General features: G+C 47.7%; 1 protein-coding gene across 15 annotated transcripts in view; it reads left to right on the top strand.

Moving 5' to 3' along the window:
* Nucleotides 1-17003, top strand: part of LOC115179163 (peripheral plasma membrane protein CASK) — a 44247-nt gene extending 27244 nt beyond the window's left edge. For 3 of the 15 annotated variants that reach the window (XM_029740506.1, XM_029740503.1, XM_029740504.1), the window contains 17 exons: nt 622-743; nt 974-1051; nt 1225-1305; nt 2900-3088; nt 3179-3257; nt 3333-3418; nt 3561-3665; nt 3760-3828; nt 3911-3946; nt 9772-9810; nt 10247-10443; nt 10689-10804; nt 11824-11904; nt 12021-12101; nt 13315-13517; nt 14697-14801; nt 15214-17003. In XM_029740506.1, coding sequence (XP_029596366.1) covers nt 622-743; nt 974-1051; nt 1225-1305; nt 2900-3088; nt 3179-3257; nt 3333-3418; nt 3561-3665; nt 3760-3828; nt 3911-3946; nt 9772-9810; nt 10247-10443; nt 10689-10804; nt 11824-11904; nt 12021-12101; nt 13315-13517; nt 14697-14801; nt 15214-15390 — 1844 coding nt within the window. In that variant the 3' untranslated portion in view covers nt 15391-17003. The remainder of the gene's footprint in view (nt 1-621; nt 744-973; nt 1052-1224; nt 1306-2899; nt 3089-3178; nt 3258-3332; nt 3419-3560; nt 3666-3759; nt 3829-3910; nt 3947-9771; nt 9811-10246; nt 10444-10688; nt 10805-11823; nt 11905-12020; nt 12102-13314; nt 13518-14696; nt 14802-15213) is intronic. The other 12 variants (XM_029740517.1, XM_029740516.1, XM_029740514.1 and 9 more) reach the window with 9 other exon arrangements.
* The last annotated feature ends 434 nt before the right edge of the window (nt 17004-17437 follow it).

The raw sequence follows: 17437 nt of genomic DNA, 5'->3' as shown, positions 1-17437 counted from the left end.
GTCTCTGTGTGTGTGTGCGGTGTCTCTGTGTGTGTGTGTGTGCGGTGTCTCTGTGTGTGCGGTGTCTCTGTGTGTGTGTGTATGCGGTGTCTCTGTGTGTGTGTATGCGGTTTCTCTGTGTGTGTGTGTGTGCGTGGTGTCTCTGTGTGTGTGTGTGCGCGGTGTCTCTGTGTGTGTGCGCGGTGTCTCTGTGTGTGTGCGCGGTGTCTCTGTGTGTGTGCGCGGTGTCTCTGTGTGTGTGCGCGGTGTCTCTGTGTGTGTGCGTGCGCGGTGTCTCTGTGTGTGTGCGTGCGCGGTGTCTCTGTGTGTGTGCGTGCGCGGTGTCTCTGTGTGTGTGTGTGTGCGCGGTGTCTCTGTGCGCGGTGTCTCTGTGTGTGTGTGTGTGCGCGGTGTCTCTGTGTGTGTGTGTGTGCGCGGTGTCTCTGTGTGTGTGTGTGTGCGGTGTCTCTGTGCGCGTGCGTGCGGTGTCTCTGTGCGCGTGCGTGCGGTGCCTCTGTCTGTGTGTGTGGTGTCTGTAAATGTGTTTGTTCTTGTTGTGTGTTAAATCTAAATGTTTGTTTTTATGGTACTGGCTACTTATAATTGGTGTGTATATGCTATAACCTGTGTGTGTGTGTGTAGGGGCAGTATCCCAGGTGCTGGACAGCCTGGAGGAGATCCATGCTCTGACCGACTGCAGTGAGAAAGATCTGGACTTCTTACACAGCGTGTTCCAGGACCAACACCTACACACACTGCTGGACGTGAGTGGGCTACACACACATGCAGGTTCATGTCGAGTCCACTAGGTGGCACCTTGACACAATTAAAGAGCTCTGCATGCTCAGACACACCACATTATTCATTGGGAAAACCCTTTGGGAATGAAAAAGCATTTTATTTATAAAGCTACATTTAATACAAAAGCTGATATGTGAGGAGGGATATGTAAAGGATGAGTGAATAATAAGACTGTCTCCCCCTGGTGTTGCAGCTCTATGACCAGATCAACACCAGGTCGTCTCCTCAGATCAGGAACCCTCCTAGTGATGGAGTTCAGAGAGCCAAAGAGGTGAGTGGCCTGGTCACCACATCAAGGTGGGACACCTCTTCTCTTCTGGGACTAGCGCTTGTCAAATACTTTATCTTGTTCCTTTGGTTAGTGTTTGGGGGTTTGTTAATGTTTTGCATTAAGTGTTGATGCTCTTATATGACACTGTAATTGTACTTCCTCTTATCCTGTAGGTACTGGAGACAATCTCCTGTTACCCCGACAACATGGAGGCCAAGGAACTCCGGAGGATCCTCACACAGCCACACTTCATGGTGTGTGTATATGTGTGTGTATATATATATATATATATATATATATATATATATATATATATATATATATATATATATATATATATATATATATATATATATATATATATAAACAAATGATCATGACTGGGTCAAGCTCCCTAGTTTGTCCACTATAGACCCCAGGGAGAGAGGGAGGGAGTAATCTGTTAGATTAGCAAGACTGAGGGGAGGGGCTGTCAGGTATAGCAGCCAGGGTTATGGGTGGGGCTAGTGAGGCTGCAGACATCCTGCCCCGCCCACCCAGCCCGAGCTGCCAACAAAAGAACAGAATAAAAAAGCTCCCTCTCTGCTTTTCCTAATTGTTCTCTCTCCTTTCTCTCTTCATCTCTTCTCTGGTGTCAGGTAAAAAGAGTTTAGCATTTTAAAGTGAATTTCCTGCAATTCTGTGCATTTTGCCATGCTGATGCTGTGTTATTTTGCTCAAACATAACATCTATACTGCTAAATTAATTGTTTTTGGCATTTTCCATTTTTCCTGACTATCTAGCTCTTATTTTGGTGACTGTTAGTTCTCAAAGATTATATTGTAAAAATATATTGGTCCATTATCTTTTCTAAATACTTTATCTGTTTTTAGTCTGTCTAAAAGCTTTTTCCATCACGAAAATGTATTTGGACTTAGGCAACCCGAAAAAATGCTTTGGTGGCCCGCCCAAGGATTTCAATGGCAGAAAGATCTGTGCTTGTTTGTTACAGTTAAAGCTGAAATATGTAACTTTTGGGCGACCTGACCAAATTCACATAGAAATGTTAGTTATAGATTTGTCATTCTCATTGAAAGCAAGTCTAAGAAGCGTTACATCTGTTCTATGTGCACTATTTCTATGCTTCCCGTTCTTAAGTTTCGTGTTTGCGTCTTTTACTTTAGTTTTTTTACACCAGCTTCAGACAGCCAGTTTTGGTTATGGAAAATATATTTCAACAGCGGTTTAGATGGTACAATGATTCTCTACACTATATTTGCTTGTTTTGTCACATAAACTGAAATTAGGCAAACTATTACAACTTTAGCAACCAGGAAATGACGGAGCGATTTCTGCATAGTGCACCTTTTTAAAGCTGAGTTGTGTTTGGTTCTCCATCCTCTTACCTCAGCTTAGTCTCTGACCCACAGGGTATTTCTGTACTGACATCTCAGCGCTAGAGCCTTCTGCTTTTCGCTCAGCCTACAGACTGACACAGTGGCCTGGGATAAAGAAGGGGGGGTCCCTCTTCCCTGGTGACCAAGATAAAAAAACAACAACATGTATTCCATCTGGATACAAGTCTTTTTGTGTAGACCCATAGTGGTTTACTCAGTCCTTTAGTCACTCATGTTTCATTTAGGAAGACCAAGCAAATACGTCTTCAGTAGAAACCAGCTATCACTGTTACACACTTACAATAAGCCAGGTGTGACCAATAATACAGTGTGAATTTAGTTAGTGCCTTGTGTACCCCCTGTTGTTTAAAAGGCCATATTACACTCATTGTCTGCTGTAGATGTCTGTGTGAGGGTGTCTTACTGTGTGTGTGTGTGTGTGTGTGTGTGTGTGTGTGTGTGTGTGAGTAGGCCTTGCTCCAGACCCATGATGTGGTGGCCCATGAGGTGTACAGTGACGAGGCTCTGAGGGTGACCCCTCCACCCACCTCACCCTACCTGAACGGAGACTCTCCTGAGAGCACCAACGGAGACATGGACCTGGAGAACGTGACGAGAGTACGCCTGGTTCAGTTCCAGAAGAATACTGACGAACCTATGGTACGACACACACACACACACACACACACCGACCACACACACACATTTACTGACTCTTCCTATTTGACCCTTCACCAATGACCTCTTCAGGGCATCACTCTGAAGATGAACGATCTGAACCACTGCATCGTGGCCCGTATCATGCACGGAGGAATGATCCACAGACAAGGTACAGTACACTTTTGGAATATGCCGTACACCCTACCACAAACAAACCCACATTCACCCTCTGTCTCTTTTTTAGGTACGCTGCATGTCGGCGACGAGATCAGAGAGATCAACGGCATCAGCGTTGCCAATCAGACCGTAGAACAGCTCCAGAAGATGCTGGTGTGTTGTCCAATCAGATTCTCTCCTTCTCACCATTGTCCAATCAGCTAGTTTTGTCTTTACACAGTACTACAGTACGTGTGTATCAGTGTTTGGCTGTTATTGGTTGTGATCATTTGATGATAATGTTGTGTCCCCACAGAGGGAAATGCGAGGGAGTGTTACCTTTAAGATCGTTCCCAGCTACCGGTCACAGTCCATGTCTTGCGAGGTATGGACCGATTCTCTTGTGTCTCTAGAAAATCAGGTAAATGAGGTAAAGAAGCGTTCTATTCTTCAGTTATAAGTCATTTTCTGTTGGGATGTTTTTCACATGTTTTTTTGTTCATGTGTGTCTGCAGAAAGAGTCCCCCGACCTATCCAGACAGTCGCCAGCGAACGGCCATGCTAGCGTCACTAGCTCCATCCTGGTGAGGATCTGTGGCTCTATTGCTTCTGTCAGATGAATCTATTGTGCTGTATTAGATGTGTTAACTCTGTGTGTGCTTGTAGGATCTGCCCTCGACCATCCAGCCTAAAGGACGACAGGTGAGAGATATAGACTTCCCTAACTCCTCCTCTCCCTCTCTTCTCTGATGTCTGACTCCTCCTCTCACATGGCTTTGTCTAGACCAGGGACACCATTTGCTTGTTTTTGTGTGTGTACGTCTGTGCACGTCTGTGCATGTGTGTGTACGTCTGTGCGTGTGTGTGTACGTCTGTGCGTGTGTGTGTGCGTGTGTGTGTACGTCTGTGCGTGTGTGTGTACGTCTGTGCGTGTGTGTGTACGTCTGTGCGTGTGTGTGTACGTCTGTGCGTGTGTGTGTACGTCTGTGCGTGTGTGTGTACGTCTGTGCGTGTGTGTGTACGTCTGTGCGTGTGTGTGTGCGTGTGTGTGTACGTCTGTGCGTGTGTGTGTACGTTTGTGCGTGTGTGTGTACGTTTGTGCGTGTGTGTGTACGTCTGTGCGTGTGTGTGTACGTCTGTGCGTGTGTGTGTACGTCTGTGCGTGTGTGTGTACGTCTGTGCGTGTGTGTGTACGTCTGTGCGTGTGTGTGTACGTCTGTGCGTGTGTGTGTGTACGTCTGTGCGTGTGTGCGTACGTCTGTGCGTACGTCTGTGCGTGTGTGCGTACGTCTGTGCGCGTGTGTGTGCGCGTGTGTGCGTGTGTGTGTGCGTGTGTGTACGTCTGTGTGTGTGTACGTCTGTACGTGTGTGTGTGTGGGTGGGTACGTCTGTGTGTGTGTGTGTGCGCGTCTGTGTGTGTGTGGGTGTGTGTACGTCTGTGTGTGTGTGTGTGTGTGTGTACTAGAGGTCGACCGATTAATCTGAATGGCCGATTCAAGTTTTCATAACAATCAGTAATCAGTATTTTTGGACACCGATTTGCCGATTTTATTTATTTTTTTATTTTAAAAAAAATATATATTTGTTATTATTATTTTGAATTTTTTATATTTTTTATTTTTTTACACCTTTTATTTAACTAGGCAAGTCAGTTAAGAACAAATTCTTATTTTCAATGACAGCCTAGGAACGGTGGGTTAACTGCCTTGTTCTGGGGCAGAACAACAGATTTTTACCTTGTCAGCTGTGGGATTCAATCTTGCAACCTTACGGTTAACTAATCCAACGCTCTAACCACCTGCTTTACATTGCACTCCATGAGGAGCCTGTCTGTTACGCGAATGCAGTAAGAAGCCAAGGTAAGTTGCTAGCTAGCATTAAACTTATCTTATAAAAATCAATCAATTATAATCACTAGTTAACTACACATGGTTGATGATATTACTAGTTTATCTAGCCTGTCCTGCGTTGCATATAATCGATGCGGTGCGCATTCGCGAAAAAGCACTGTCATTGCTCCGACGTGTACCTAACCATAAACATCAATGTCTTTCTTAAAATCAATACACAAGTATATATTTTTAAACCTGCATATTTAGCTAAAAGAAATCCAGGTTAGCAGGCAATATTAAACAGGTGAAATTGTGTCACTTCTCTTGCGTTCATTGCACGCAGTCAGGGTATATGCAACCGTTTGGGCCGCCTGGTTCATTGCGAACTAATTTGCTAGAATTTTACGTAATTATGATATAACATTGAAGGTTGTGCAATGTAACAGGAATATTTAGACTTAGGGATGCCTCCCATTAGATAAAATACGGAACGGTTCCGTATTTCACTGAAAGAATAAACGTTTTGTTTTCGAGATTATAGTTTCCGGATTCGACCATATTAATGACCTAAGGCTTGTATTTCTGTGTGTTATTATGTTATAATTAAGTCTGATTTGATAGAGCAGTCTGACTGAGCGATGGTAGGCAGCAGCACGCTTGTAAGCATTCATTCATTGCCAGCAGCTCTTTGCAATTCTTCAAGCATTGCGCTGTTTATGACTTCAAGCCTATCAACTCCCAAGATTAGGCTGGTGTAACCGATGTGAAATGGCTAGCTAGTTAGCGGGGTGCGCGCTAATAGCGTTTCCAACGTCACTCGCTCTGAGACTTGGAGTAGATGTTCCCCTTGCTCTGCATGGGTAACGCTGCTTCGAGGGTGCCTGTTGTCGATGTGTTCCTGGTTCGAGCCCAGGTAGGAGCGAGGAGAGGGATGGAAGCTATACTGTTACACTGGCAATACTAAGTGCCTATAAGAACATCCAATAGTCAAAGGTATATGAAATACAAATGGTATAGAGAGAAATAGTCCTATAATAACTACAACCTAAAACTTCTTACCTGGGAATATTGAAGACTCATGTTAAAAGGAACCACCAGCTTTCATATGTTCTCATGTTCTGAGCAAGGAACTTAAACGTTAGCTTACTTACATGGCACATATTGCACTTTTACTTTCTTCTCCAACACTTTGTTTTTGCATTATTTAAACCAAATTGAACATGTTTTAATTATTTATTTGAGGCTAAATTGATTTTATTGATGTATTATATTAAGTTAAAATAAGTGTTCATTTAGTATTGTTGTAATTGTCATTATTACAAATATATATATTTTTAAATCGGCCGATTAATCGGTATCGGCTTTTGGGGGGGGGGGGGGAAGGGTCCCCCAATAATCGGTATCGGCGTCGAAAAATCATAATCGGTCGACCTCGTGTGTGTGTGTGTGTGTGTGTGTGTGTGTGGACGTCTGTCTGTCTGTCTGTGTGTCTGTGTGTGGACGTGTGTGTGTGTGTGTGTGTGGACGTGTGTGTGTGTGTGGACGTCTGTGTGTGTGTGTGTGTGTGTGTGGACGTCTGTCTGTGTGTGTGTGTGGACGTCTGTCTGTGTGTGTGTGTGTGTGTGTGTGGACGTCTGTCTGTGTGTGTGTGTGTGTGTGTGTGGACGTCTGTCTGTGTGTGTGTGTGTGTGTGTGTGGACGTCTGTCTGTGTGTGTGTGTGTGTGTGTGTGGACGTCTGTCTGTGTGTGTGTGTGTGTGGACGTCTGTCTGTGTGTGTGTGTGTGGACGTCTGTCTCTGTGTGTGTGTGTGGACGTCTGTCTCTGTGTGTGTGTGTGGACGTCTGTCTCTGTGTGTGTGTGTGGACGTCTGTGTGTGTGTGTGTGTGGACGTCTGTGTGTGTGTGTGTGTGGACGTCTGTGTGTGTGTGTGTGTGTGTGTGTGTGTGTGGACGTGTATCTGTGTGTGTGGACGTCTGTCTGTGTGTTTGTGTGGACGTCTGTCTGTGTGGACGTCTCTGTCTGTGTGTGTGTGTGTGTGTGGACGTCTGTCTGTGTGTGTGGACGTCTGTCTGTGTGTGTGGACGTCTGTCTGTGTGTGTGTGGACGTCTGTCTGTGTGTGTGTGGACGTCTGTCTGTGTGTGTGTGGACGTCTGTCTGTGTGTGTGTGGACGTCTGTCTGTGTGTGTGTGGACGTCTGTCTGTGTGTGGACGTGTGTGTGTGTGTGTGTGTGTGTGTGTGTGTGGACGTCCTGTCTGTGTGTGTGTCTGTCTGTGTGTGTGTGGACGTCCTGTCTGTGTGTGTGTCTGTGTGTGTGTGTGTGTGGACGTCTGTCTGTGTGTGTGGACGTCTGTCTGTGTGTGTGTGTGTGGACGTCTGTCTGTGTGTGTGTGTGGACGTCTGTCTGTCTGTCTGTGTGTCTGTGTGTGGACGTGTGTGTGTGGACGTGTGTGTGTGTGTGTGGACATCTGTGTGTGTGTGTGTGTGGACGTCTGTGTGTGTGTGTGTGTGTGTGTGTGTGGACGTCTGTCTCTGTCTGTGTGTGGACGTCTGTCTGTGTGTGTGGACGTCTGTCTGTGTGTGTGTGGACGTCTGTCTGTGTGTGTGTGGACGTCTGTCTGTGTGTGTGTGTGTGTGGACGTCTGTCTGTGTGTGGACGTGTGTGTGTGTGTGTGTGTGTGTGTGTGTGTGTGTGGACGTCCTGTCTGTGTCTGTGTGTGTGTGTGTGGACGTCCTGTCTGTGTGTGTGGATGTCTGTCTGTGTGTGTGGACGTCTGTCTGTGTGTGTGTGTGTGTGTGGACGTCTGTCTGTCTGTGTGTGTGTGTGTGGACGTCTGTCTGTCTGTGTGTCTGTGTGTGGACGTGTGTGTGTGTGTGGACATCTGTGTGTGTGTGTGGACGTGTGTGTGTGTGTGTGTGGACGTCTGTCTCTGTGTGTGTGTGGACGTCTGTCTGTGTGTGGACGTCTGTCTGTGTGTGGACGTCTGTCTGTGTGTGTGTGTGGACGTCTGTCTGTGTGTGTGTGGACGTCTGTGTGGACGTCTGTGTGTGTGTGGACGTCTGTGTGTGTGTGGACATCTGTGTGTGTGTGTGGACGTCTGTCTGTGTGTGTGTGTGTGTGTGTGTGTGTGGACGTCTGTCTGTGTGTGTGTGTGTGGACGTCTGTCTGTCTGTGTGTGGACGTCTGTCTGTGTGTGGACGTGTGTGTGTGGACATCTGTGTGTGTGTGTGTGGACATCTGTGTGTGTGTGTGGACGTCTGTCTGTGTGTGTGTGTGGACGTCTGTCTGTCTGTGTGTGTGGACGTCTGTCTGTGTGTGTGTGTGTGTGTGTGGACGTCTGTCTCTGTGTGTGTGTGGACGTCTGTCTGTGTGTCTGTGTGTGGACGTCTGTGTGTGTGTGTGTGGACGTCTGTCTGTGGACGTCTGTCTGTGTGTGTGTGTGGACGTCTGTCTGTGTGTGTGTGTGTGTGGACGTCTGTCTGTGTGTGTGTGTGTGGACGTCTGTCTGTGTGTGTGTGTGTGTGTGTGGACGTCTGGCTGTGTGTGTGTGTGTGTGTGTGTGTGTGTGGACGTCTGTGTGTGTGTGTGTGTGTGGACGTCTGTCTGTGTGTGTGTGTGTGTGTGTGTGTGTGGACGTCTGTCTGTGTGTGTGTGTGTGGACGTCTGTCTGTGTGTGTGTGTGTGTGTGTGTGTGTGTGTGTGTGTGTGGACGTGTGTGTGTGTTTGTGTGGACGTCTGTGTGTGTGTGTGTGTGTGTGTGTGTGTGTGTGTGTGTGTGTGGACGTCTGTGTGTGTGTGTGTACACGTCTGTCTGTGTGTGTGCGTGTGTGTGCGTGTGTACACGTCTGTGTGTGTGTGCACGTCTGTGTGTGTGTGTGTGTGTGTGTGTGCACGTCTGTGTGTGTGTGTACACGTCTGTCTGTGTGTGTACACGTCTGTCTGTGTGTGTGTGTGCGTGTGTACACATCTGTCTGTGCGTGTGTGTACGTCTGTCTGTGTGTGTGCATCTGTGTGCGCGTGTGTGTGTGTTTATGTCTATGCGTGTGTATATGTCTGTGTACGTCTGTGTGTGTACGTCTGTGTGTGTGCGTGTGTGTGTGTGTGTGTGTGTGTATGTACGTCTGTGTGTATATGTCTGTGTATGTGTGTACGTACGTCTGTGTGTGTGTGTGTTTGTCTCTGCGTGTGTATATGTCTGTGTGTCAAACATCATTTGGATCCATGTCATCTTAAATAACCCCTGCATGTATTAAAGGGATACTTCGTGATTTTAACAATGAAGCCCTTTATCTACTTCCCCAGAGTCAGTGGAACTCGTGGAGAACATTTTATGTGTCTGCGTGCAGTTTGAAGGAAGTTGCTATCTAGCGCTAGTGCAGTTGCTAACTAGTGTTAGCGCAATGACTGTAGACTTCCAGTCATTGCGCTAACGCTAGTTAGCATTGGCTCTCAAAAATACCGCCAACTTCCTTCATATTGTATCCATGACTGTGGAAAAATAAAGGGCCTCATTTCAAATTGTCCCTGTCGTAACCTGTATTCCTGTCGTTACACTGTCTCCCTGTCGTAACCTGTCTCCCTGTCGTAACCTGTCTCCCTGTCGTAACCTGTCCTCCTCACTCTCTCACCTCCTTTGTCGATGTCCCGTATGTTTTCTACTGCATGATGTGTGTGTGATGCTCTCAACCCCCTAGATCTCCAGACCTGCCATCAAGGACAAAATGTCCGTCAAGGTAAGATCTCTGTGGATCCAAGTAGCAGTAGATCCCATGCAGTATGTCCCTCATCGTAGCTCTTGTAGATCCAACATTAGCTGGCGTCCATAATCCCCCTCCCCCTCCATTAAAATGGTTGGTCGTTTGTGCGTAAGATGTAGCCAATCGGGGGCAACCATAACGATTAAAATGGTAAAGCTTTCTTTGATGTTGCCTTATTTGCTTTCTCTTTTTCTCCCGACTCTTCTTCTTCCCTCCTCCACCTCTTTGCTTCTTGTTTACTGTGTCGATTGTGGCAATTTCGACCAATCAGTGTCCCGTACAGCTCTCGTCAGGAGCTTGACCAATCAAAATCACCTCTTTCCTCCATACCTCCAGCTTGATCAGTCAGTCCCCCTATTCCCTCCCAGATCAGCGGGCCTGACCAATCACATTCCTCGGTTTCCTCCCTCAGATCTACGTGCGTGCCCAGTTTGAGTACGACCCCGCCAAGGATGACCTCATTCCCTGTAAGGAGGCCGGGATCCGCTTCCGGGTGGGTGACATCATCCAGATCATCAGTAAGGACGACCACAACTGGTGGCAGGGCAAGCTGGAGAACACTAAGAACGGAACCGCAGGGCTCATACCGTCACCAGAACTACAGGAGTGGTGAGGACAGAACCCATGGAAGCCATACTGTAAAACCCAGCAGGGTTGGTGCTTCCCTTTCCAATTCAGGAAGTGGATTGAAATTACAATGCAAGAATTACAAAAAATCCTCATAGAAAAATATGCTGCACTTTTCCCAAATGTTAATCAGAAATTTGACTTAATCTCTGGTCTTTGGTTTTGAGGGCCGTTACCACAGAATTAAAATATCTTTATTTCCTTACACCCCCCCCCCCCCCCCCCAGGCGTGTGGCGTGTTTAGCCATGGAGAAGACCAAGCAGGAGCAGCAGGCCAGCTGTACCTGGTTTGGCAAGAAGAAGAAACAGTACAAAGACAAGTACCTGGCCAAGCACAACGCAGGTACACACACACACAGTGTGTTTTAATAATACAATCAGAAACCAATTCTTTATTCTGTTGAACTACGTGTGTGTGTGTGTAAAACTGTTTTGCTTGACATGTTGGCTATAAGATATTCCAAGTGTTCCAGATGTTTCCGTTGTATTTTATATTGTATGATATATTCAGATGTTATATCCCAGATATTCTCTTGCAGCTTTATTCACTGGCCAAAATATACTCTCAATTCTGAATGTAGTATTTTGTTATTGTATAGTAAAGACATTCCCGGTCTGTAGAGCAAAATGCTTAGCTTACTACTGTACTGTCTGTGGAATGGTTTCCAAAGGAATATGAATAATGCTGCATGTTCTTTCCCCAGAACCGGCCCCTTTCCTCCCTCAAAGAGCTCCTCTCTAAACGTTGTCTCAATGTTGACTGAATGTTACATGTCTAACGCTCCTGCCATTAACAACCTGGCCTCCGAGTCCAAGCTATGTACTGTAATGTTTTTATTTTACGTTTTCTTCTATTAACCCTCCCCTCCCTCCTTCCCTCTGTTCTGTCCATCTTTCATGCGTCTCTTACCCAATGGCTTGGCTGCATGTAAGTAACTCTGACTGATGCCCTACGATGCCCTCCTCCCTTTCTCTCCCTCTATCCTCTACTTTATTCACACTCTTTTCCTTGTTTGACGTCAGTAAACTTCTATTTCGCTGTTTCATTTGTTCTTCCTCGATTTGGGTTTTATGTGTCCTTGTTTGTCCGTCTGTCACAGACCTGAAGTATTGAACTTGTGATGTAAAATAATTCCAATCACATGAAGGCCCTTTAGATGGCAAAAACAAACCACAATCTTTTTCACACAGTTATCAGTAAACTTATTTCAGTGATTTTATCCATTCTTTATTTAAGCCATTCATTTGATTCACCTTCCTGTGCTGTGCACTACAGACGACCCCCTTCCATTGTGTCTGTGTTCCATTATTCCTACGGCTCTCAGTGAACATCTCTAATGCCGTTCACCTTCTCTGTTTCAGTGTTTGACCAACTAGACCTGGTCACGTATGAAGAGGTGGTCAAACTGCCTGCGTTCAAGAGGAAAACGCTTGTTTTGTTGGGTACGTTAGACAGATTTTTCTTAGGTAGTGTTAACTAAAGGGAACAGTTGACAACACATTATTTAACGTCTCTGTCTCATTGTCTCATTGTCTTGTGTGTGTGTCTCTCTCCCCAGGGGCCCATGGAGTTGGCAGGAGGCACATCAAGAACACGCTCATCACTAAGCACCCAGACCGATTTGCCTACCCCATTCCTCGTAAGAGACCTACCACCACTACTACCACTACCACCACCACCACTACTACCACCACCACTACTACCACCACCACTACTACCACTACCACTACCACCACCACTACTACCACCACCACTACTACCACCACCACTACTACCACCACCACTACTACCACCACCACCACTACCACTACTACTACCACCACCACTACTACCACTACTACCACCACTACTACCACCACCACTACTACCACCACCACTACTACTACCACCACCACTACTACCACCACTAATACCACCACCACTACTACCACGACTACCACCACCACTACCACCACCACCACTACTACCACCACCACCACTACTACCACTACCACCACTACCACAACCACCACTACTACCACCACCACCACTACCACTAATACCACTACCACCACCACCACCACTACCACTACTACCACCACTAATACTACTACCACCACTACCACCACCACTACTACCACTACTACCACCACTACTACCACCACCACCACTACTACCACTACCACCACCACTACCACCACTACTACCACTACTACCACTACTACCACCACCACTACCACCACCACCACTACTACCACTACTACCACCACTACTACCACCACCACTACTACCACCACCACTACTACTACCACCACCACTAATACCACCACCACTACTACCACGACTACCACCACCACTACCACCACCACCACTACTACCACTACTACCACCACCACCACTACTACCACCACTACTACCACCACCACTACTACCACCACCACTACTACCACCACCACTACTACCACCACCACTACTACTACCACCACCACTACTACCACTACCACCACCACTACCACCACCACCACTACTACCACTACCACCACTACTACCACCACTACTACCACCACTACTACCACCACTACCACCACCACCACTACCACCACTACTACCACCACCACTACTACCACCACCACTACCACCACCACCACTACTACCACTACCACCACTACTACCACCACTACCACCACCACCACCACCACCACTACCACTACCACCACTACCACTACTACCACCACCACCACCACTACCACTACCACCACTACCACTACTACCACCACCACTACTACCACCACTACTACTACCACTACCACTTACCCTTTCCCTCTCTCTCTCTCCCTCCCTCCCTTTCCCTCTCTCTCTCTCCCTCCCCACAGACACAACCAGACCTCCAAAGAAGGACGAGGAGAATGGGAAGAACTACTACTTTGTGACACATGACCAGATGATGCAGGACATCAGTAACAATGACTACCTGGAGTACGGTAGTCACGAGGACGCCATGTACGGCACGCGGCTAGAGACCATCCGCCAGATCCACCAGCAGGGTATGATCTCCATACTGGACGTGGAACCACAGGTAGGTGTCTGTGTGAGGTGGGGATGGGTGGGGCTGTCTGTGTGTGGGGTGGGGATGGGTGGGGCTGTCTGTGTGTGGGGTGGGGATGGGTGGGGCTGTCTGTGTGGGGTGGGGATGGGTGGGGCTGTCTGTGTGTGGGGTGGGGATGGGTGGGGCTGTCTGTGTGTGGGGTGGGGATGGGTGGGGCTGTCTGTGTGTGGGGTGGGGATGGGTGGGGTTGTCTGTGTGTGGGGTGGGGATGGGTGGGGCTGTCTGTGTGTGGGGTGGGGATGGGTGGGGCTGTCTGTGTGTGGGGTGGGGATGGGTGGGGCTGTCTGTGTGTGGGGTGGGGATGGGTGGGGCTGTCTGTGTGAGGTGGGGATGGGTGGGGCTGTCTGTGGGGTGGGGATGGGTGGGGCTGTCTGTGTGTGGGGATGGGTGGGGCTGTCTGTGTGTGGGGTGGGGATGGGTGGGGCTGTCTGTGTGTGGGGTGGGGATGGGTGGGGCTGTCTGTGTGTGGGGTGGGGATGGGTGGAGCTGTCTGTGTGTGGGGTGGGGATGGGTGGGGCTGTCTGTGTGTGGGGTGGGGATGGGTGGGGCTGTCTGTGTGTGGGGTGGGGCTGTCTGTGTGTGAGGTGGGGATGGGTGGGGCTGTCTGTGTGTGGGGTGGGGATGGGTGGGGTTGTCTGTGTGTGGGGTGGGGATGGGTGGGGTTGTCTGTGTGTGGGGTGGGGATGGGTGGGGTTGTCTGTGTGTGGGGTGGGGATGGGTGGGGCTGTCTGTGTTGGGTGAGGTTGTTTGTCTGTGAGGTGGGGGTGGGTGAGTTGTCTGTGTGTGGGGTGGGGTTGTCTGTGTGTGAGGTGCTGTTGTCTGTGTGTGGGGAGGGTGGGGTTGTCTGTGTGTGAGGTGGGGGTGGTCTGTGTTTGTGTGTCCAGTATTTATTAAGCAGTATATATTCCACCGGCAGAAAATCAGTGATGGCAGAACGCTGATCTAATGTGACTTTTATGCCTTTTGCTTAACTCTTAACCTTAATATACCTGACCTTAACTCAAACATTAACTCTAACCTAACCCTCTCTCTTAAACCTAACCTTCATTCATCTCTTCAGTTTTTGTTCTGCCAGTTGAATATACACTTCCTGTTTATTAATACTGTGGAGAGTTTTTAAATGTAGCTCACTAGTCAGTTTTCTGTCAGTCATCTCTTGTTTCTCTTCAGGCACTCAAGGTGTTGAGGACGGCTGAGTTTGCCCCTTACGTTGTGTTCATCGCAGCTCCCACCATCACCCCTGGAATGAACGAGGTTAGGGCCAACACACACTGCTACTGTGTCCGTCATGTTTTGGGTTGTGTCTGTCATTTTGCTGTGGTGAAAGTCCATCCCGCTGCATGTGTCCTGTCTGCATTCCTGTTGATTTTTCTTTGGCATGCCTTTCTCCTTGCACCCAAGCTTCCCAAGTGGTGCAGGAAACTGCCTGTAAGTACTGGATATGTACAAGTAGTTTAGCTCATAAACCTCCTTTTATAGGTGTGTGTGTGTGTTGTGTTTGTGTGTAAAGGGTTTGTTTTTGAGTATACTAAGATCCTCCCAGAGTCCCATTTCATCTTTCTTTCCATTGTGTGACTCGACCCTTCCCACAATGCCTGGAACGAGGGTATTTTCTTCCCCTGTTATTCTGACTCTTTCTTCCCTCTCCTCCTCCTCCTCCCTTTAGGATGACTCCCTCCAGCGGCTGCAGAAGGAGTCCGAGGGCCTCCAGAAGACCTACGCCCATTACTTCGACCAGACCGTCATCAACAACGAGATCGACGACACCATCCGTCTGCTGGAGGAGGCTGTGAACCTGGTGTGTACCACTGCTCAGTGGGTTCCTGTGTCCTGGGTTTATTAACCCCTGAACCCAGAGCAACCAACACCAAACTCTGACTGTCGTCCCCCATTCCCCAATAAACCCCGGTTTTCTTTTACAATGCATCTCTGTGGAACATCTCTGTGGAACATCTCTGTGGAAACCATGTGGATGAAGGAAGAAATGAATGAAAAAGGACTGATACCGCCTCTGAGACCTCAGTCAGTCCTCCTGAAGAAAAACAGTGACTTCTGTCGTCTTCCTCTCCACTCCTTACTGACTGCCTCAAAGGCACATCGTTGTGTGTGTGTATATATATACATATACATACATACACACACATATATATATATATTGAATATGGTCCTGTTCTTAGTTGAATGAGGGGGGGGGGACATTTTCTACCTTATTTGTTTTTGTATGGTTACAGCGACAGCTGTCTGAGGCGAGATAGTGAGGAGGACAGACGTGACACAGTGATAGGTGTCTGTTGCTGTTTACCTTGTATAAGGCATTTCCTATTGTCATCAGTTGGAGGCTTGCCGTGTGACCCCCTGACCCCTTACTCCTATTGGCCGCCTCATACTCTTCGTGCTCCGCCCCTCAGAGACAGCGGAGGTCCCTCTCGCACAGTCGCCGCTGCCGCAGTGACGCCACGTCCTATTGGGCGGATAGAAAAGCACAGTGAACACCCCTCCCCCATCCCTTTCCTCTTATTTATTTCATAGGTCCCTGTATCTGTCAATCAAATCGTTGAAGGAGCACCCCCCTGAACTCTCTTCATTCCCTACCTACCCTGTTTGTTTACATCTCAGTTTGCACAATGGAGAGAACAGGTGCTCCCCCCTCTGTTTCTCTCTCTCTTTCTCTCTGTAAAGCGATGATGATTCCTCGGTCAGAGCGTGTGTGCTTGGTCATCGCCAAAGCACGAGTGTCCAAGCCAGAGGGCATCCCTCTTATCTGGATGGACGGACAGGAGGAGGGACGAAAACAACATAATCCAACACGGTCACCCTGCATGCGGCTGGGGCAGAAGACTCTGACTCCTATGCACACACCCCAGTCCTGCAGGCCCATAATAGTGAGCCGTGTATGTAAATTGTCCCTATTTGATATGTTGTGGGAATGGGAGGGGGAGGGGATACGGAGTGGGACGTCCAATCCTATAGGTCCGCCATTTCAGAACTGTGTCATCTTAAAAGAGTATTACTGTTTTAAGTTCAATGGAAGGAGATGCATTTTTATGGTGTGTAAATGTTTCAATGGTTCGTAAGTCATATGAGTGATACCAAGAGCCAGTGTGTGTATAATAATAATACTAAAAGAGCTCATTGTGACAAACTCTAACACTTTACTTGCGGTGACATGACATAGCGCCTTATGAGCACTGTCGTAAAAAGGGCGTAGTGCCTGTCTTGAACTGTCGTAGCATAAAAAAAGAAAAATGCTTTGTCATGCTTCTGACTGTGTTATGTAGGGGTTATGTCTCTCTGCCTGGAGTAAAGTGTTACCATTTAAAGTCCTGTGTAAAGTTCCCTCTGCAAATGACAAGCAGCTCTTCGGTATGAAATGTTGTTCTTTTTCTTTTCTGTTTTGTAAAAAATATATTTCATTTTAAGTGTTGACAAAGTAAACTGCCTTTGGGTTCTGTCTCATATAAGTCCCTACTGTCTCTAGTGTACACCTCTACTGTGTGTGTGGACGGGTTTGGCCCTATGTGTGGATGGGTGTGTGAGAAGCAATGCAGTAGTCTGCTTTTACTGAACATTATGGTCATGCAAGTGCTTCCATTGTCCACTAGAATGCAGTCTCTCTGTCCTGTCAGACATTGTCCACTAGATGGCAGTCTATTTGTACTGTCAGATGATTTATTTAACCTTTATTTAACTAGGCAGGTCAGTTAAGAACAAATTCTTATTTACAATGACGGCCTACCTTGGCCAAATTTTCCCCTAACCCGGACGACGCTGGGCCAATTGTGCGCTGCCCTATGGGATTCCCGATCACAGCCGGGTTGTGATACAGCCCGGGATCAAACCTGGGTCTGTAGTGATGCCTCTAGCACTGCAATGCCTTAGACCGCTGCGCC

The sequence above is a fragment of the Salmo trutta genome, chromosome 39 (assembly GCF_901001165.1).
Source record: "Salmo trutta chromosome 39, fSalTru1.1, whole genome shotgun sequence".
NCBI classification, from domain to species: Eukaryota; Metazoa; Chordata; class Actinopteri; order Salmoniformes; family Salmonidae; genus Salmo; species Salmo trutta.
This window is presented reverse-complemented; position numbering and strand designations above follow the sequence as displayed.